The sequence below is a fragment of the Oryx dammah genome, unplaced genomic scaffold (assembly GCF_014754425.2).
Source record: "Oryx dammah isolate SB20612 unplaced genomic scaffold, SCBI_Odam_1.1 HiC_scaffold_18, whole genome shotgun sequence".
Lineage (NCBI taxonomy): Eukaryota > Metazoa > Chordata > Mammalia > Artiodactyla > Bovidae > Oryx > Oryx dammah.
In genome coordinates, this window is record NW_024070202.1 from 99,266,959 (window position 1) to 99,288,877 (window position 21,919).

General features: G+C 37.0%; 1 protein-coding gene across 6 annotated transcripts in view; it reads right to left on the minus strand.

Moving 5' to 3' along the window:
- CNOT4 (CCR4-NOT transcription complex subunit 4) overlaps positions 1–21,919 on the minus strand; it is a 152,064-nt gene that overhangs the window by 55,046 nt on the left and 75,099 nt on the right. For all 6 annotated transcript variants that reach the window (XM_040259942.1, XM_040259943.1, XM_040259944.1 and 3 more), the window contains exons 3-6: positions 10,065–10,262; positions 2,397–2,483; positions 1,554–1,655; positions 683–808 (exon numbers count right to left, since the gene is read on the minus strand). In XM_040259942.1, the coding sequence (XP_040115876.1) occupies positions 683–808; positions 1,554–1,655; positions 2,397–2,483; positions 10,065–10,262 (513 nt within the window). The remainder of the gene's footprint in view (positions 1–682; positions 809–1,553; positions 1,656–2,396; positions 2,484–10,064; positions 10,263–21,919) is intronic.

Sequence of the window (21,919 nt, forward strand, 5' to 3'; positions counted from 1 at the left end):
CTCCTGTCTAGAGTCTAGACTGTCTCTAGTTTGACCTGGAGAATGAAAGGCAGTAGTCAATGCCCCCCACCTTCTAAATGAGAAGTATGCCTGCAAAGTCCACAGCAACAATCTGAAGTCTTCACCTGTAATAGGGAAGTGCAGCATTGTGCTTTGGCATATGCTCATTTAATATGCCACATGGTCAATATTTTTACTTGTAAAGGCAAGTTTATACTACAAATTGAAAGAAGACAGGAGACCAGGAATGTAAAAAAGAATACAGGATAATAAGCCTTCAATTCACCCTTTACAGGACACTGACTCAGTGGACACTTTCATGGGTAAAATCATTTTATAAAAACAATTTAGCTTTTCAGTGGCATCTAATAGAATATTATTTTCTAGCATGCTCTTTGAAGAGCAGAGATAGCAGAGGGGAACCTCATAATTACAATACTCCACTTAGCTTTCATTTTGCCTACATTTTCGAAACTTAGGGGACCACAGATGCATTTTTTATTATAATAATGTCCTGCAGAACTGATATTCCATAGAACAACCACATATTTGGAAAAAGCTAATTTAAAGTAATATCAGTTTAATAAAAAATAAAATTCTTAGTTTTTGCTTTTGCAATTTTAAGTTATAAAGAAAAATACTTCCTTTGCTGCAAAGTTGATAATTCACATTACTTTACTACCTGCATTTCCTCTTTTGTGAAGCTGGCCGCCTCATCTCCCAATTCATGTAGGTACATGCAGTCAGGCTTTGGACACTGCATATTCTTTAAGAAGTAACTGCAGTATTTTGTTGTACCTAGAGATGCCTGCAGGAAAAGGAGGGAAGAAGGAAAAAGACCCAAAACGTAAACTGACACCAGAATGAGAATTTCCATATCTAGTGTTTTCATTTCACCTAAAATGAGGCAAAGACACAATAAAACAAAGTATGGCTGTGAATACTAGAGAATTTAACTATTATTAGCAGAATTTATTAAATATGATGATCATTTGAAAGATAAAAAAAAAAAAAAAAAACCCTCAATCTATGGTTTCCATAGCTTGAGCACCCAAATCCTTTCCCTAGAGATCAGGAGAGTAGGAAGGCAAAATCTGTTCCATGTTTTAAGCAGTTAGGCACATAAGACAAATTCCTTTTTCTAATGATGCCATCCTTCTTTCAACTTACTTAAAGCATTGCTTGGTGGGACGCTTCACTCAAGCCTGAACTAATCAATGTCCAAGTATTTAAGGACAACAAATTGGAACCATCATCTATTTCTTACAAGAAGAATAATAAATCCATTTTCACAAAGGAAAATATGTGTATATACGGGAGATTTTTTCTTTAGGATTAATCCCCTAATAAGGTATGTATTTACTTCCACCTGGTAGAACAGGACCCTAACAGGTAAGTGTTAAGCAAATTAGCTGTCATAGGTTAGAATGGATACCTAGGAGGCAATCTTCAAATAAGACTCCTTCATTAATATGTAACAGCTATGTTCTTCTGTACTTACTACATGTTATCTCTTCCCCCTTAAAAAAGAAGAACCCAGAGGACCACATTACCTTAAGTGTCCTGCCATCCACCACCACATTGTTAACACACTGTATAGCTCTGAGAGCGTCTTCCGACCGTATATAGGTTACATAAGCACTGGCACTTGGACCCTAAAGTGAAAAGCCACTGTTGTTAGAATCAAATTCAACAAAACCTTAAAAAAAAAAAAAGTAACTTGCAACCTGCTAAAGGCCTTTACTACCACTATCTTTAATAATAATGACAATGATTAGAAGTAGTAGTAGCTTATATTAAGCTATATACTAGTCCATTTTAAGATAATCATACTTAATGAATTTTATCTGATTTTAAGCAGACTAAAATATATATGAAGGAAATATCTTTGGCTTGGCAATTTTCTTATAAAAGTCATCTGACAGGCTTGTCAACATTATAAAAAAAAACAAACTTTGAAAATTAGATTTGAAAAAAATAAGATGTGAAGACACTGTGTCTAACTATGTTCTCAGAATAAATGCAATCTTTAAGAGTATTCTAGCTGCTAATATCAGCATAACAAAAATGCTCTATTAAGTTCACAATATCTGAAAATATTAATTAGAAATCACTATATAATTTAACTGCTTGATTATGATTCAATTCCCCCTCCCCTTCAAACCATCACTAAATCTGTTACTACTTCCTTCTTAATACTATCAATTCACTGTTAAGTTTTGAAAGGATCAAACAAGCACCAAAAAATTCCCCCACCCTACCAATAGAGGTCACTATATGGTGTAAATGCTTGACCATCAAGCTTTCTAATCACAGAAACCAAGCTTTCCTTCTGAACAGCCCAGGTCAAGCCCTGACCATAGGGAGGAAAGGTAAAAATCTCTATAATTAGTTACCTGTGAGCCTGCATATGATGTGCTATTATTGATGACAACTTTATGTATTTTACCAAACTTCCCAAAATATTCTGGCCGTTTTAAAACCTATAAAAGAAGAAGAAATAAGATATAAACTTTCCCCACTTCATCAACTTTATCCTTATAATGGGGACATGCACCATGCCTCTTCAATGAAAAGAAAATAATTGTTAAAGATTTTCAATAAATGTGACTACTTACTGATTACAATTTGTGTGGTTAACTTAACTACAGGAAATCATCAACAAAAATCTAAAAGCTATTCTTTACTGACCCACTGAATAGAAACTGAGACTGAGTAAGTCTCACATTATCTACTACATTCTAACATGTGCACCAATAATCTACGGCATCTTAATTTGACAGTATTCTTAGACACAAAACAGACCAACTATCTTAACCACACTTTCATTAATAGGTGATCCTTATAAGGTCTCAGAACAATGACCAAGATTATGTATGAAACAGAAACTCAAAAACAGACAAAAGTAGAGACAGTTTTACTCATAAATCTATTACACATAAAATACTGTGTATTATATTAAAGCACTGTTTATAACATACAAATTCCAAATATGGTAACAGAATGTATTTTTCAAACTTTCATGCTTTATGATTTATTACTTGGTGTCAACAAGTTTTCCTTATGTCAATTTCACCATTTTTCAATTGTCTTCTGTGTTTTTCTCTCTTTCCCTGATAAATAATGAATGAATTTTTCTCTATTACCTGGTTACTTCTTGGTGGTCATTTTCCCTCATACTTGTGTCATCTCCTTTACTATGTGATCACTATATGCATTCATTTAGCTTGTCCTTCAAACTAACTTAATCCTCTCTCCCAGGATTTGCCAACTACCTCAAAATTAAACTGTTCTTTTCCAAAATTTACCTATAGACCTACATAGTATTTATTTATAGGTTTAAAATTCAACATTCAAAAAATGAGTATCATGACATCTGGTCCCATCACTTCATGGTGAATAGGAAAAGTGGAAACAGTGTCAGATTTTAATTTCTTGGGCTACAAAATCACTGCAGATGCTGACTGTGGCCATGAAATTAAAAGATACTTGCTCCTTGTAAGAAAAGCTATGACAAATCTAGATAGCTAATTAAAAAGCAGAGATATCATTTTGCCAACAAAGGTCCATATAGTCAAAACTGTGGGTTTTCCAGTAGTCATGTACGGATATGAGAGCTGGACCATAAAGAAGGCTGAGTGCCAAAGAATTAATGCTTTCGAAGTTGTGGTGCTAGAGAAGACTCTTGAGTGTCTTGGACTGCAAGAAGATCAAACAGTCCATCTAAAGGAAACCAACTCTGAATATTCATTAGACAGACTGATGCTGAAGCCAAAGCTCCAATACTCTGGTCACTTGATGCGAAGAGCCAGCTCATTTGAAAAGATTCTGATGTTGGGAGATACTGAAGGGAGGTGGACAAGAGGGGAACAGAAGATGAGATGGTTGGATGACATCGCTGACACAATGGACATGAGTTTGAGCAAACCCCAAGAGATAGTGAAGGACAAGAAAGCCTGGCGTGCAGCAGTCAATGGGGTTGCAAAGAGTTGGACACAACTTAGCAACTAACCAACAACCTATAGACCCACTGTTCCTACAATCTCTCCAAATAACAAGCTATATCTCAACTGAAGCTTTCTGCACGTATCTGTTCAAGTGTGTGCAAAGTATCTTCCCCAAATACTCTTATTTGATAATATTCTCACATACTTAACATCTTAGCTAATATACTCTACATCTGACAGAACCAAAGTTTTGTGAAACAGTCTGCAGTTGGGGTGTCACGAATTCTTAACAGTTTTCAATTTGATTAATATAATTTTTTTTACCTTACTTTATTTTAGGTTCTTATAAGTAGAGGGTTATTATGTTTTCTGCAGCCAATTTTAATGGATTAGAAGGTGCAGTGACTACCCTGGCTTTCAATCTTTTTTCCACCCAAATCTTCTGACATTTAGAGTGCTCTTGAGTTGTTCACAGAAAGTCTTAGGATAGGGGCTATGGGAAGAGTATGTGTCTTGAAAAGCTTTCTGGCCAGTGGAGAACAGAACTGCATTCAATATTCCAGCTGGATGTGTACCAATTCAGCAAAAGGCCTCAGCCAAAAGACCTGCTTCAAGGGACTCAGCCTGGTCAAAAGATGTGCTGCATCAGCGTCTCATATCACATCCAAGTTTATGGTAGTACTTCTCAATGAAGGCAGCATCAAGGGGTGCTGGAACGTTATGTCAAAGTAACTGGGAGACACTACTGGCGCTCAGCGGATGGGAGCCCAGGACAGCTTACAGCACTCGGGCTAGCCCTGCACCACAAAGAACCACCCTACACAACTTTTGAATGGTCTACAAGACATTCATCTAGCCAAGATGCTTGTTTATAATTAAGTGAATCTAGAAACAAATCATAAACATAAAGCACTTTCCCACAGTTTCAACATATGTTGAATTTAAAAGCAAACACTATGTAATTAAGGGACAACTGCGAATGCTTTGTTTGAAATTTTACTAAGAATTCTTCAGAAAAATCACACACATCATTAATGCTTCATGGTACCCGTGCTGTTAGTACATACATCTGTAACAATCTGCACTTTTAGTTGTCATATTCACAGTGATTCTACAAACAGATGCAAGCTCCTATCTCATAATGTACTGGGGAAAAAAATACTTTACAAACTTGTATACACACACAAATCATTTGAGGATCCAGTTGAAATACTTATTTCAGCCCCTGAGAGTCTGCACCATAAGCTCCCAGGTGATACTAATGCTACCAGCCCAGAGGCCACACCCTGAGTAGCAGTACCAAGTATTTACACAGTCTTCTTATACTTTAATTTCTCCCTCATTTTTTCAAATTATGTATCTACCTAGACAAATTACATTATCAAGAAGTCATTTCACGAAACTCAAAGGGTGTTACAAAATACTATTTTTTAAAAAAACATGGGTACTGGGTCTGAAAAGGTTAAAGACTGACTTATAGAAATAAATTCTGGCCAATAATTGAGCAATACTTTCATAAAAAAACATTAAGACTTGTATATAATTACGGTGAACGGCCATAATAGTATTTCCAAAGCACAAATCTCTCCATGTCATTCTGTTCTTAAGATTAGTCAATACCTTCCCATTGTCTTAAAGTGTAAACTCGTTAGCATGTTTTAAAAGCCCTTCATTATCCCTTACCACTTACCCCGTCAGCCTTATCTCTCACCATTTCACTCTTAATTTTCCAGCCAAACAAATCATTTGAAGACCAAGCTTTTTTTTTTAAATCAGAAGCACTGTATAATCCCTATGCCTGATGCACTTTATACCAAAGATAGCCAGGAAGTACATACCTTCCCCGCCCCACCCCCCCACAGTCAGGTGCCATCTCTTGTGCCTCCACAACACACAGCACTCCTCACAGTATACAGCTGCTTTTATAAATAAACAGGGGCAACCTTTTAATGGTTTATGTTCAATGTCTCACACAGTGCCTGGCACACTGCAGGTACTCAATAAATGCTTATGGAACAATTAAACTCTGTTAGCACTGAACATGGAGAAGGTGCCTAGAAAATCCTATGGACAGAGGAGCTTGGCAAGCTTTAGTCCATGGGGTCACTAATAGTCAGACAGGACTGAGCGACTTCACTTTCACTTTTCACTTTCGTGCACTGGAAAAGGAAATGGCAACCCACTCCAGTGTTCTTGCCCGGAGAATCCCAGGGATGAGGGAGCCCAGCGGGCTGCCGTCTATGGGGCTGCACAGAGTCAGACACGACTGAAGTGACTTAGCAGCAGCAGCAGCAGCAGCATTGAACAAAAAGAATAACACATGTGTAAAACACTGGTGGGCCTTATTGTATTAGGAAATGATCTATGGGTGATAAAAACAGCCTGCCCAGGCAAGGGAAACTCAAGTAATTTCAATGTTCTATATTAAGTTGCACATTCGAGGTTCTATCTAAACATAAGTCAACTAGCAAAACAGTAAATAAAAAAAGTAAAGAGTATGGGTAGTAGCCAGAACACCCTGCATATAACCACATTACCTATATATCCAAAGTCCTATATTTACTTCACAGTGAGTCAACTTGAGTACTAGCTGCTATATAAAAGGTTATATGATAGAATTATAAATGCCCAATGACATACCTAATGTGTAAAATGTCTTCCTATACTCTGGGAACACAAATGTTCATGGACATGTCATAGAAAATAAAAAATGTAGTGACAGATGGAAAGATGAACAGACAAATATGTGGATGAAGGAACCATATACACCACTGGTGTAAAATACATTGGAATAGGAGTCCTAAGACCAGGGAGGTGGGGTCAATGGCGAATGAAGGTGGTTTCTAGTCCTGGGTCTGCTTTGAAACAGCTAAGTGATCCTAGGCAAGTCATTCAACTTCTCTATGCCTCAGTTTCCCATTTGTAAAAGAAAATGGTTATGTTTTTAAAGTCTTTCAGTTCCTCAAATAAGCAGCTCTTTCACGCCATCATGCACCTGGGACACTTCTGCCCTTATTTGCTACCCAGCTAACCCCTAGTCATTTTTAATCATCCTTTCCTCAGGGAGGCTTTTCGTGGATCTCTGCACTAGCTAAATTACCTACTGTTTATATGTTCTCAAAAAGCCCTGTATCTTCCTATTTATAAATACTCAGCACACTTACAAATACTTAATTCTGTCTTCTCTACTGTCTGTAAGTTTTTAAGGGTAGAGACTGTGTCTGGCTTGCTAAACCATTTTATCCCCAACATCAAAGTACCTAACAGATTGTAAGTATTCAAGAGCTAATTTACAAAACAAATGAATACGGTTCTGACAAATTGAAATTTTTAGAATTTAGGAGATGATTACTCTAAGCATTATCTCTAACTACCATATCTTCTAAGATAGGTTTTTTCCTATTAAGTGATAAATGGATATATTTGACAATCAATCTCAGTATGAAGTTGTCAGATATACAAAAATTATTTTCAAAATAAGCTTTAAATTTTCCTAAATGTTCCTATTCTGCTAATCAGAATTCAGCCAAATATCAAATTGTCCATCATCCAAAAATAAGTAAATGATAGGGATCTTCTTTGACTCAAAGTTACCCTAACAATTTGAAACTTGGCAATTTCTAATGAAGTCTTCCAATCTGAAAGAGTTAGGCAGTTACATTTAAAAAAATTTTTTAAGTATTATTTAGAAGTAGTAGGGTTTAATAACTAAAACACTAACGTTTGGTTTTCTTAGGGTTTCAAGAAAAACAAATGAGAGAAATTAATGTTTAAGAAAATTCACTGTCCTCTTACCAAGCAACACTGCTTTCAAAAGTATAAAACAAAGACAGTGATTTTTTAGGTATATTTACATTCATGATAAAGTATTCTCTTTCATGAGTCATCCCCTAGATTAATGTCTTTCTGTGTAATAGTTTTCAGATTAATCTTACTGACACTGTGTTATTTGACATGAATATAAATCTATGTACAGAAGTAAAAACAAACTACAGATCTAAGTCACATCTCTAAGAAGCAGCAGAAACCTGTAAACCAAACATCAGACAGGCTATGGCTTCATTTTATCCAGCTTGTGGGTGCTGCTCGGTAAGCCTCCAGTACCACAAGCGACTGGATTTGGTATTAATAAAACCAAGCACATCCATATCCAAGAGTTGTTAAATCAAAATTAAAGTTCCATTAATTTGCTGGAATAGCAGGGAGTTCCTTGGTGGCCTAGTGGTTAGGCTTGCACACTTTCACTTCCATGGCCTAGGTTCAATCCCTGGTCAAGGGAACTGAGATCCCACAAGGTGCATGAATGCCACCCTCCCCCAATTTTTTTTTACTGGAGTAGCAGCTTCAGAAAAGCAAATACAGATTAGCAGGAATAACAGAGGTAGGTAAATTAAAAACTTGCTTAAGCAAGAAATGTTCTCTGGTTGGAAAAAAGTAATGTTTAAAGAGGGAGACAGAAGCACTGATACAAAGTTGTGGCAGTGTTCAAGAGTGTAACGGGATTCTGCCTGTCTGGGAAGTTAAATGCTATATGATTGAGGAAAAAGGGAAAACTGGCTGCTGAGGTTAAATCACAGGCCTAAAATGAGCTCCTTCCTTATCACTTATTAAAGATATGAACTCTAGATCCACCCCTTTGGTTTTGGAAGAAACCTCGTCTCTTGAAGATCGTTGTAGTCCACTAATGCCAGCATCTTGGACCTGAAAGTGAAAGTGAAGTCCCTCAGTTGTGTCCGACTCTGCGATCCCACGGACTGCAGTCTACCAGGCTTCTCTGTTCATGGGATTTTCCAGGCAAGAATACTGGACTGGGTTGCCATTTCCTTCTCCAGGGGATCTTCCTGACCCAGGGATTGAACCCAGGTCTCCTGCATTGCAGGCAGACGCTTTACCCTCTGAGCCATTCGTCTATAGCCATTTGTCTATACCAAAGGGTATAGACAAAGATAGCCAAAGCGTATCTTGGACCAAGACCCTAGTAATTCATGAGCTGCCTCCACATTTATTACCAATGACAGAGACTTCTTAGTAAGGCCACCCTGATGTTCTCCTCTACAGATCTTGAAGCCCTTCACAGCCTCAATACATAGTTAACTAATCAGCAATAAATATTTCTTATTCTCTCTAAACTGATTTTTACAAAATCAGTTTTTAGACGCCTTGTGTTTCCTCTTTCTGGGGCCTTTAGCCCTCTTAGACCAGTTCAAAGATTGCCGCCTCCCTAAGCATATTCACTATAGTCCTTCCTCTGATTGCTGCCATCCTGAGCATTACTATAAACCCTTCTCAAGGAGTACTTCCGACAGATTCTGCAAATCCAGCTCTCTCCAACTTAAGTGAACATTCTGGCTGCCATTCAGTTTCTATTTGCCTTCCCAACAAACCAGTCAGCATCTCCTGGTATATCAGGAACTAGACATTAGCAGACATGTATCCAAGAGCATTAAGGAAAGTAATGAGTTCAACATTATTCAACATTACTCTAATAAGCCTGGTAGAGGAAGGAGAGAAGAGTTAAGTAATAAAAGGGTTAAGACCTCCCCTGCTTTCAACTAATGACAAAGAACCTCAACCACTGTTTCCCTCTGAATTCTCTCTCCTTCCCCAAAATTGGCTTAAAATGAATGAATAAAGAATGATGACACAGTAGAGTAACAATTCTATCACTGTTTTATAATCAAGGTTCACCACTTCAGCGTGATTAAAAAAAAAAATACAGATCTCTGGTGGGTTCATGAAAGTACATCTCAACTGTTGGTCCTTAATACAGCTACAGAAAAGAGGAAAGAAACAGAGTAGTCATGTCACATGAGCCTTACGAGCACAACAGAGACACTATCCAACTTCCACAGCCTATGCGCACTGAAGGGGACTTCAGAGATCTAATTCAACTGCCCAGTTTCACAACTGAAGAAAAGAACCAAGAAAGATTAAGACACTGGCCTAAGATCACAACTGTCACTGGTTTCTTAGTGATTATTAAAAAATCATTTCCCATTATCTGCTAAGTTTTAGAATTTTCAGGTAAATCCTGCCATTGGGCAGGGCCAGCTACTATTTCCAAATAAACAAGAAGAAAAAATGCTAAGTTGAGAAAGAAAAGAGAAGACAACTTACCTCTGGGTCTGCTAGACGCTGAGACAGACCTACAACAAAGACGAGGTTTTTTTGTACAACACGTACACTGGCCAAATGTTTGCGATTTTCTGATATTTTCTGTTTTCTCTCATTTTGTTTCTGTTTTTTCTCATTCTTTATCCTTTGCAGTTCTTCCTGGGAGAGTGGTTTATAAACTGCTGGGTCTTCTGGATATGGCTTTAGGCATAAAACAAACAGACGTTAGCATTAAATGAACATAAAACTATGAATAAATAATTTCCAACTGCTGGGTGATGTGTATGCAGTTATTTGCTACATCTCCCTTTTTCTGAATCTTCTAATCTTCTAAACATTTTATTTAATAAAAGTTAACTGTTACATAAATTAAATGTGTTTTTAAATACTTTTAAAACCACTTTTAGTGCTAAAACTTAAAATATCACCAAAGGTTCTAAAATTTTAAAAAACCAACCTGGTATTACTGACAATGCCTAGTACACAGTTTACAGAAAAATTAAGCTTTTAAGGTACTATGTAAAGGGCAAAGAGTACAAAATATCATCTAAATATGGATTTACTGTATTACAATCAACAAATATTTAATGAAAACATACTATGTGTTTGAAGATTAATGAAGTACTTATTCTTTAATAGGTAGACATTTCCTGTCAAAGGAGATGGGCAAATAAACAATACACAGATACTCTGGCTCAGCAGTTTCAACTTAGCTTCAGCACTTATTATCCACATGGCTTTAGACAAGTCAACAGAACTCTATGTCTCTGTACCCGAGTAAGTAAAATGAAAATAATCTTAAAGGCTGATATAAAAATAACACTCGTAAAGCAATTATTGTAACTGGCCCACATTAATCCCTCAATAAATACTAGCAATTACACCACTGTAATGTTTTTCTCTCTCACCATTACAATTTTGTTTTTATTCCTACTGCTAATGCCAAGACTACCGATAGCCTGAATGAGAGCTGCAAACTGGCTTTGAATCTTGGATTTTTCTTTACTGAGAGACCTTGGCTAAGTTATGCAATTTGTCTGCCTCAGTCTTCCATAAAATGGGAATCACAGTACTTTATTCAGAGGGTTTCTGTGAGAATTTTAAAAAGGCAACACACTTATAAAGTGATTAAAACTGTGTCCTGCACAGAAGCATTCAATAAACCAGTTATTATTTCAGCTGGCCCTCTACAGGTTCCACATCCTCAGATTCAACCAAATGAAACTATTTGGGGGAAATAAATTCTAGAAAAAAAGTTCCAAAAACCCAAATCTGAATTTGTCGTGCACCTATCAACTATTTAATAGCATTTACATTGTATTTACAACTATTTATACAGCATTTACATTAGATATTAGGGACTATACATAATCTAGAGATGATTTAAATTACACGGGAGGATGTGTGCAAATTACACACAAATACTACACTATTTTATATGAGGGGCCTGAGCATCCACGGATTTTGGTATCTGTGCAAGTGGCTGTTCCTAGAAAAAAGTCCCCCACAGATACAAGAGACAATTGTATTAACAAAAAGGTTAATAATAAATGGAAGATGGAACACACTAAACAGTAACATGTAAAGCTGAATGTGAAGAGATCCAAGAAATGTGAAACTGTGCCTATCAGAATACCAGAACCTGAGATTGACAGAAACGCTGCTGTCAAGAAAAAAAGTGGGAATGAGGACAAGAGAAGGGAGTATCCACAAGCCTGGCACCGTGCATGCCTTTAATGTAAAGTTACTTTCATCTTTTCCATATGTAAGTTTAAAAAAAGTAATTAAAAAAAAACCAACACCCTCCAATATGTGTCCACACTCTGAGTAATGCTGAAGGCAATTAAGAAAGTGAGATTTCTTTTCCTGTTCCATTATTTTTACTAGTAATTGCATAACGTCTCCAAAACCCTGTTCTTAAATATTCAGCCATAACTCTTAGTGGTCCTGCAGAATGTAAGTGCCCATTCCATTCAATTCCCACATTTAGAAATTTGAATCTTTTAGCTAATTGGTCCTTTTTGGCATACTCCAACATACTAGTCAGGGAGAGGCATATAAAACAGCTGACTCAGTAATTTACCTGACTTTTGCATGACCTAAGGGTTTTATTCCAGGGTCAAATATAAAGTTTGTGTCATACATTTTAGGAGCTTACTAATATTTTCCACATTAATACCAAGCTACTTCTAGAATTAGAAATTCAGCACTACTAATTTTCTTTTTGTAAAAAAATCTTATTTCAAAGAGTTCTTACATTTTAATTTGAGGAATCAAATGGTTAGAGATCTATTACAATAAATTCAGTTCTTCAACTGATGTAACCGTGCCTATTTAAATTTTTTCTCTCTTTTCTATACTCACACTTCTGTACCTATATTATCTTCTTTCAAATCAACCCATCTGCCTGGATGATATTAATCCCGTGAAACTATTTAAAACTACAGAGGCAAAAGTATAAAAATAAACTACATACAAACCAACTTAAATACCTTTCTATAATATCACTTACATTTTCATTTGCTATTTTCTACCACAGGATTTCTGGAAAGCTCCTTTTAGAGCATTTATTAAGTTTATTTGAAAGCTGTTGCCCTTCACTAACATGTGTAGTGGTGATAATCCACTCCCTCAGTTGATCGAGCCTTTAGATTGTTCCCAGAGCCATTTCAAAGCCTGGTCCATGCATCTTTCTAGCAGTCCATGATAAGTGTAAAAATTGAGAAAAAGCACTTGGAAACTTTTACAGCAACTTAACATTTCCACAACATTCAAGTATGTCATCAGTGGGCTCTGAAGAATAAGATATTCATCAGTGTGGTTGTTATCAAGCTTGGGCGGTAAATCACATGACGCAAGCTGGGACCTAGGCACGCTCAACAGAACCTGTGTCAGTTCCCAGCAGGCTGTGCTGGGGCAGGCGCGGGGACACATCTGGTTCTGCATCAGAGAGTCTGAGAAACACTAGTGTAACTTTTCTGAGAACACGAAGATTGGACAACCATTCAGGTTTTTTTTCTTTGCAAGCCATCTCTGACACTGTAAAATCCTAATAAAAGATGATGCAAAATAATATAAACACCTCCAATAAATGGAGAATGAAAACGACCAAAAATCAGGTTGAGGTATCAATTCTCATGAAGTGTATTACTGATGTATCATTATATTGAGTTTGTAACACTGGTTATCCCAGTCTTTTTCTATATTACTCCAAGTTTTTTCTGTGGAAATTAACACTTCTATCAGTCTTCAAAGGCAACTTTCAGTTCAGTTCAGTCGCTCTGGACTATAACTGCTATGTAATGATAGATTACACATACCAATACAGAAAGATACCACTACAGGAGAACAAGATAAATTAGTTTATTATGATTTATCCTCCAAAATCCTCTTACTCCAGCAACTTAAAAGAGGTTATAAATACTAACTTTTTAATCTTAACATATTTGTGAATCTGCATCTCTGTTGTTAGGAAGAATTAAATAAATTGTTTCAGATAATAGAAATCTGGTAATTTAACCTAAACACAAATGAAAAATATACAAAATTTTATCAGTCTCAACCTGTCTAAAGGTTTCATAAAAAGTTGGTAAAGCACACATTCTATGATGGTTCCTCCTTCACACACACCACCATTAAATACCTACTCTACAAATCCAATAGAAAATTAATCATCTGATACAGTAAGATGAGGAAAGAAGCTAGATTAAAGATGGGAGATGAAAACACATAATTTGAACAGCTGCAGAAAAACACTGTGACACACAAAACTAGTAACCTTAGTACTAAAAATGAATATAAAGAAAAATACATCTGGTCTACTTTTTGACTGAAACACATAATGTTAAACCTAATATTCTAGGAATACAGGATCAAATAAAAAGCTATAAGCAAAAAATTTTTCTTTAAAATTTTCTACTGCATGTTACAAACTAGTGATAAATAGGATACTTGTGGAGAAGCATTTTAAATGTGCAAAATATTTTTAGTAGTGTTAATTTGCCAACAGATTGCCAAACTACTAATTAAGATGGTTTATAGTCTTTAATATAGTCACTTAATTCCTTTCATATGTGTAGTTATGTTTCCACTTTTATTCCCAATTTACATGTATATTTTTGTGTCGTCTGTTTTATTTTCTAATCAGACTTACCAGGACTTTGATTATTTTATTGGTTGTTTCAAAGAACCAGCTCCAACTTTTATGGAAATACAGCTTTCCTATTTCATTAAATTCTACTTAATCCCTACTTTCTACTGTCATAATGTTTATTCTTTTCCTAGTTTCTTAACCCGGAAATAAGTTCATTTATTTTTGCTCTTCATTTTCTAATAAATGCATTTGCAGCTTCATCTTTTCCTCTTGCTAAAGACAATGAAAAATACTGGGTAAAACTTTTCAAACCAACATCTTAAAAACAATAATGATCTGCAGTGGTGAAGTCCCAGGCAAATTTCTGAATAAAAGTCAAAACCCAAAGAGATAAGTGGAAAGGCTAACAACCAACAGGAGAGAAGGACAAATGAGGGAAGAAGCACAGCATTCAAAATCCAAAGCCAGTCCACGGTGAAGTGTTCTGGGGAGATCAGTCCCATGATAGGCTGAGACCAGTTCACCCCAAAAGGGCTCATATTCTTTTAGGGTTAAGCACAGACTACAGAAAGTTCAGAACAAGCTAAGAAAAAAGGAAAAGGGTGAAGGAGAAAACCATCCTAGAGAAGTTGAAACCAGCCCAGACGTGCACCTGACAGAACAAAAGATTAAGGCACCCCTAATGGCAGCGTTCACAGGCTCCAGCAGAAGGCAAAGCACAGCCTACCTACAGGACGGCAGATTGACCCTGGGCCTCAGAGAAACGCACAAATAACTCAGTGACAACCACGAAGCCGACACAGACAACAAATCACAGAAAGAAAGAAAACACAACGTGAAGAACCACCAGCAGAAACATCCCTCACAGACTTCAGCAACTGGAATTATTGGACAGATTTTAAAACAAGAATGATTGTCTGTTTAAACAAATATATGACAAACTTGAAAATATCTGCAGGGTATAAAAATCTTTTTTAAAAAATCAAGTAGCAAAAAAGAACACACATTACTTTTAGAAATGGAAAACAAAATTTTAAAATTCAGTAAACTAGACCTTATATAATATTTAACTTACATGCTGAGTACATTATGCAAAATGCCAGACTAGATGACTTCAAGCTGGAATCAAGAATGCAGGGGGAAATAACAATAACCTCAGATATGCAGATGACACCACTCTATGGCAGAAAGCAAAGAGGAACTAAAGAGCCTCTTGATGAAAGTTAAAGAGAAGAGCAAAAAAGCTGGCTTAAAACTCAACATTCAAAAAATGAAGTTCATGGCATCAGATTCCAGAACTTCATGGCAAACAGATGGGGAAACAATGGAAACAATGACAGACTTTATTTTCCTGGGCTCCAAAATCACTGCAGATGGGGACTGCAGCCATGAAATTAAAAGATGTTTGCTTCTTGCAAGAAAAGCTATGACCAACCTAGACAGCACATTAAAAAGCAGAGACATTACTTTGCCAACAAAGGTCCATTTAGTCAAAGCTATGGTTTTTCCAGTAGTCATGTACAGATGTGAGAGTTGGACTATAAAGAAAGTGAGCGCCGAAGAATTGATGCTTTTGAACTGTGGTTTTGGAGAAGACTCTTGAAAGTCCTTTGGACTGCAAGGAGATCAAAGCAGTCAATCCTAAAGGAAACCAAATCAGTCCTGAATATTCACTGGAAGGACTGATGCTGAAGCTGAACCTCCAATACTTGGGCCACCTGATGCGAAGAACTGATTCATTTGAAAAGACACTGATGCTGGGAAAGATCGAAGGCAGGTGGGGAAGGTGACAACAGAGGATGAGATGGTTGGATGGCATCACCAACTCGATGCACATGAGTTTGAGCAAGCTCTGGGAGTTGGTGATGGACAGGGAAACCTGGCATGCTGCAGTCCATGGGGTCACAAAGAGTCAGATACAACTGAGTGACTGAACTGAACTGAGATTAGACCTAAAAAAATTGATTAGAAGGAATCATCTATAATGCATTAAAGGAAGAAAAAGAAACAAAAGAGATTAAAAGACATGGCCAATAGTGAGAAGAATTGGAAAATATTTAATCAGAGTCCCAGAAAGAGAGGAAAGAGAATAACGGCAACAGTTGACTAGATAACAGCTTAATTTTTTCTCGAACTAATGAAACTCTAGATTTGATGATTTTGAATTCTGGGGCTGGAGAAGACTCTTGACAGTCCCATGGACAGCAAAGAGATCAAACCAGTCAATCCTAAAGGAAATCAACCCTAACTATGCATTGAAAGGACTGATGCTGAAGCTCCAATACCTTGGCCACCTGATGTGAAGAGCTGACTCACTGGGAAAGACCCTGATGGTGGGAAAGACTGAAGGCAGAAGAGGGCAAGAGAGGATGAGATGATTGCATGGCATCACCAACTCACTAGACATGAGTTGGAGCAAACCCCAGGAGATAGTGAAGGACAGGGACGCCTGGCCTGCTGTAGTCCATGGGGTCTCAAAGAGTCACACACAACTTAGCAACTGAACAGCAACAATGAAATTCACCAAATCCACAGATTCAAAAAGCCCTACACACCTCAAGCAGAATAAATAGAAATACACAAGTGAGTTCTACATTTTGGAACTGATCGATAGTCAATTTTTGTGCCCAATACACTGTATTTTAAAGTTTTGTACAAATTTATTTATATAAAGTTGTATGTGTGCACAAACACACATACTTGCTGTGTTAATCAAATTTTTCATTCCTTCTGTGTACTTCATGCGTGCATGTGTGCTAATAAGTCCCTTTAGTCGTGTCTGACTCTGTGTGACATAGTTCTAAACTACAGAAATTAGAAGCCCCTCAATTATGAAAGTGGGTGCAGTTTTTCCTGGTATTTACATCAGCTCAATATACTTCAAAGCTCTACTATGTAAATAAAAGTTTTATGACTCTAGGGGATCTTTCATCAGTAAGAAAAATATCCTCTTTAACTACTTTCAAAATGTGTTGATCTTGAATATGATTACGACCGAGTCTGAGTCTGAGTGAACTCCGGGAGTTGGTGATGGACAGGGAGGCCTGGCGTGCTGCGATTCATGGGGGTCACAAAGAGTCGGACACGACTGAGCGACTGAACTGAACTGAACTGAATATCAGTACTATTATACTTTCTTTCCTATGGTTTCCATTTGTCCACTCTTTTCCCCCCCTAGTTTCATGATCTATTTCTTATGTGTTCCCAGTCAAACAGTTCTACAAGGTTTATCAGGAAATAGAGCAGTCCCCTATATGCTTCCCCGTCAACAGTTGCCTGCCCCTATAAATAAGCTGTTTATTCTTTCACATGATTCCTTTGTCATTTACTATCACATCACTAAATAACATGTTTGTACTGCTACTTCTTGATTTTTTCAGTATTAAATATTATTATATTATGCAAAATCAAGATTTAGCTTTCTTTCAGCCAGTCTAACAACATATTCCAAGCCTACTTTCTAACCTTCCATTCTAATTTCATTAGGCCAATAGTCATAATTACATTATTACAAAATTCAAATATTATTTATATACTTTCACCTCCAGCTATGGCAGATTAGATGGTTAACAGACTAGGGATACCAGCATAAACAACTAGAAAACTAGACAAAACGTATGAAATAACTGTTTTCAGACACTGAACAACAGGGAATGAACAGCAAGCAGATCTATGACCTCTGAGAGAAAAGAAATAAGGCAGATAAAAACCATGAGTGTCCCAGTTTTCTGCTCTTCTGGCACTTACTGGACCCTGGCACTGGTTCTAACAGTCACATTGAGCAGAAGGAACAGTGTTCAAAATTTGAAGAGGCTGAAGCAACTGAAATTTACAGGGCAAAAATACCACAAAGAGTGAACTAATACAGAAAGAGTTCCAGAAATCAATATAGAAGAATCCTGTGGTATCCAGTTTTCATAATAGCCCTCCTGATAGAATGTCAACAGTGAATCTGGGAAGGAAATCAAAAAGAATTAACACCAGTCACATGTACACTCTTTCAGAATACAGATGAGGAGGAAACACTTCTGAGGCAAGTATTTCTTTGGTACCAAATCTAAAAACAATATAGAAGAAAGCCACAGATAAATACTTCTCATAGCACAGATATAAAACTCCTCATGAAAATATTAGCAAATTGAAAATAAAAAGGATAACACATCACGACACATAAACCAAACAAGATTTACCCTTGGGAGGGAAGGTTGATAAAAAAAAAAAATCAATCAACCTAAATCACTGTTTTTACAGAACAAAGCAGGTAACACAAAATCACCTCGACAGAAGCAGAAAAGGCACTGACAAAATGCAACACCCACTCATGATTAAAACCTCAGCAACCAAAGAATAAAAGCAAATGTCCTCAACCTGATACAGACCATCTACAAAAAAAATGGTGACATACTTAATAATGAAATACTCGATGCCTTCCCAATAAGACTGGAAACAAACAAGGATATGTGCTTGTAACACTTTCATCCAAGATTATAGTGTAGAGCTTTGTTGTTGTTCAGTCGCTAAGTCATGTCCAACTTATCCAAGTGCAATGTGGCAAGAAAAATAATTTTTAAAAAATAAAGACTGAAAAGAAATAAAACTGTCTTAATTTACAGAAGGTGTAACCATCTATTTAGGAAATCCCAACAAATCTATTTAACAAAAATCAACTACTCTACCTATAAAAGTGAACAATTAGAAAATGAAATCTTAAAAGGCATATCATGCGCCACAGCTCAAAAAACATAAAATAGTCATAGGCAAATATACCAAAACATGCTGTACTACTCTGTACACTGCAACTATAGAACAGTGTTTCTGAAATGTAGAAAAATAAACCCTGTTCATGAACTACATGCTGCTGCTGCTAAGTCACTTCAGTCATGTCCGACTCTGTGCGACCCCACAGACGGCAGCCCACCAGGCTCCCCCGCCCCTGGGATTCTCCAGGCAAGAACACTGGAGTGGGTTGCCATTTCCTTCTCCAATGCATGAAAGTGAAAAGTGAAAGTGAAGTCGCTCAGTTGTGTCCAACTCTTCGTGACCCCCATGGACGGCAGCCTACCAGGCTCCTCCGTCCATGGGATTTTCCAGGCAAGAGTACTGGAGTGGGGTGCCATTGCCTTCTCTGCATGAACTACATAAGTCAACATTTTTAAGATATCATTTTTCCTCAAATAGACCTGTCTACTCAATGCAATCTCAATCAAAATTCCAGTAGGCTTTCTGTACAAAATGACAAATGAATTAAAAAACTTATGTGGAAAGGCTAATGTATAGCTAGCTACCCACATATCAGTCTCAAACAACCAATTCCTGATCTTTTTATGTGCAATCTACCTCTTCCTCTTTGGAAACTTGTAGAACCTCTTTCTCTTTGGTATTTTGATATTTAGAAATAAAAGTTTGTTGGACTTCCTTGGGGGTACAGTAGGTAAGAGTCTACCTGCCAATGCAGGGGACACGGGTTGAATCCCTGGTCCAGGAAGATTCCACATGGCACAGAACAAGTAAGCAAGGGTGAGACAACTGCTGAGTCCACGTGCCTAGAGCCTGTGCTCTACAGCAAGAGAAGTGACCGCAATGAGAAGCTCATACACTGCAACAGAGAGAAGCAAGCCCTGCTCGCCACAACTCGAGAAAGCCTGCACAGAGCAACAAAGACCCAGTGCAGCCATTAATAAATATTTTTAAAAAGGTCCTTGACTTTGTTTAATATCTAAACAATTATTATTTAAAAAGTTTGTGCCTGGCACTTAATAGGCATTTTTGATTCTTGGGGTTTTTTTTCTTTTTTTTTTTTTCTGAGATAACACTACTTTATAACCTTCTGTAAGTTTCACGTGTACAACGTTTTATTTCTACTTCTGTGTACCATACAGCATGCTCACAACCAAAAATTTAGTTTCTATCTGTCACCAGTTGATGCCGTTTATCTATTTCACCCTCCCTCTTTGCCCTTTACCCTCTGATGACCATTACCCTGTTCTCTATATCTGTGTTTTTATTTTGTTTGTTCATTTATCTTGCTTTGTTTATGCATTCCACATATGAGTGAAATCATACAGTATTTGTCTTTCTCTAACTTATTTCGCTTAGCATTGACCCTTCAAGGTCCACCCATGCTGTTGCAAATGGCAAGATCCTACCTTTTTGATGAGTAATATTCCGAGGGTGAGTGAGTCAGTGAGTGAGTGTGTGTGTGTGTACACACCACATCTTCTTTATCCATTCATCCACTGATGGACAGTTATATTGCTTTCATATCTTTTTTACTGTAAATAATATTACAAGGAACATAATATATGTACCTTTTTAAATTAATATTTTTGTATTCGTTTCTTTTTAATATGAAAATATACCCTTTGGTCCTGGGAATATTCTTCAGTCATATTATTGAAGATAATTTTCCTCTCTATCATTGTAGTCTCTTCCTAGAACACTAACTTATTTGGCATGTGACCTTCTGGACTGATCCTCAAATCAAAGTTCTCTCTTCTGTCAAATAGTCGTCTTTGCTTTTTCACACTACTTGTTAAGAGATCATTTCAACTTCATCCTAAAACTCTTTCCTTGAGTTACTTCTGCTATCATATTTAATTTTCAATAACTGTTTATTGTTCACTGAATTTTTTTATACCATCTCATTCTTGTTTCATGGATGCAGCAGCTTCCATTATTTCTGAGGTGAAAATAACACATTTGCTGAAGTTTTCATTTCCTTGACCAGTCTCTAATTTTCATGAGAATCAACACTGTATGGTGCTACATCCGTGTACCACCCATATTCCCACATCTGCTGTTTCCACCAGGTATTTTTCTCAGGTATGCTGCACTAAAAGGACATGCAAAAGCAGTCTAAAGAATGACCTATGCCTATGTTTAGGGAAGCACTAAGGTCTTCTTGACCCCACCAAGCTCAGCAACTAGGACCGCAGAGAAATGTTCAACTTCATGTTTTTATAACCTTCCTCTCTCTGCTTTTCAAAGCGATGTAAACAAAAGAGGTCCTTTCTGCAAAAAGACAGGTATCATCTTGTGTGCCAAAATCAGGCACTGGCTTTGACTAGCCCCCACCTGCATCTCCAAGTTTATTTAAATCATCTCAATTGGCCATCTCACAGAATGCCTTCTACAGATTTTGCCCGCAGGGTTGGGCTACATGTAAATTATAGCTTCATGGTCCTCTCCAGAAACACCTGTGGTTTCCTTCTGTGTTAACATAACCACTGAAGCTGGTCTCCAGAGATGTAAAGATCTTCTGGTCCCTGACTGAGATGGGTACCTTCATAATTTTGGGTGTCCAGCACTCTCCAGCAAAGCTAAGTCAGATTCGAAGACTTTGCCTGACCTGTACTAGCTGCATTCCACAACTCACGCCATGAGATGGGTATGAGCAAGGTCTGATAGTTAAGAGACTAAGGAGAGGTTCTAAGAGTTGTGGATATTAAATCAACAGGAAGAAAAAAAAATACTCCTGGTCTATTTACAATAAATGACTCATCTCATATTTCTTTAATCTGGATTTTTTTTCTTCTTCTATAAATGTTGGAAAGCATAATCTCACATCTTTTCCACTGATCCTCTCTTGTGATTTCACTCAGTGTCATTAATTTACAAAAACATTCTATATATTGATAACTTCCAAATTTGTAACTCCATATCCAAACCAACTTGAATAAATTCACCTGTCTATTCACTATCTCCATTTACATCTCTAATAGGAATCTCAAACCTAACATATTTAAAACCAAATTCCTGATATTCT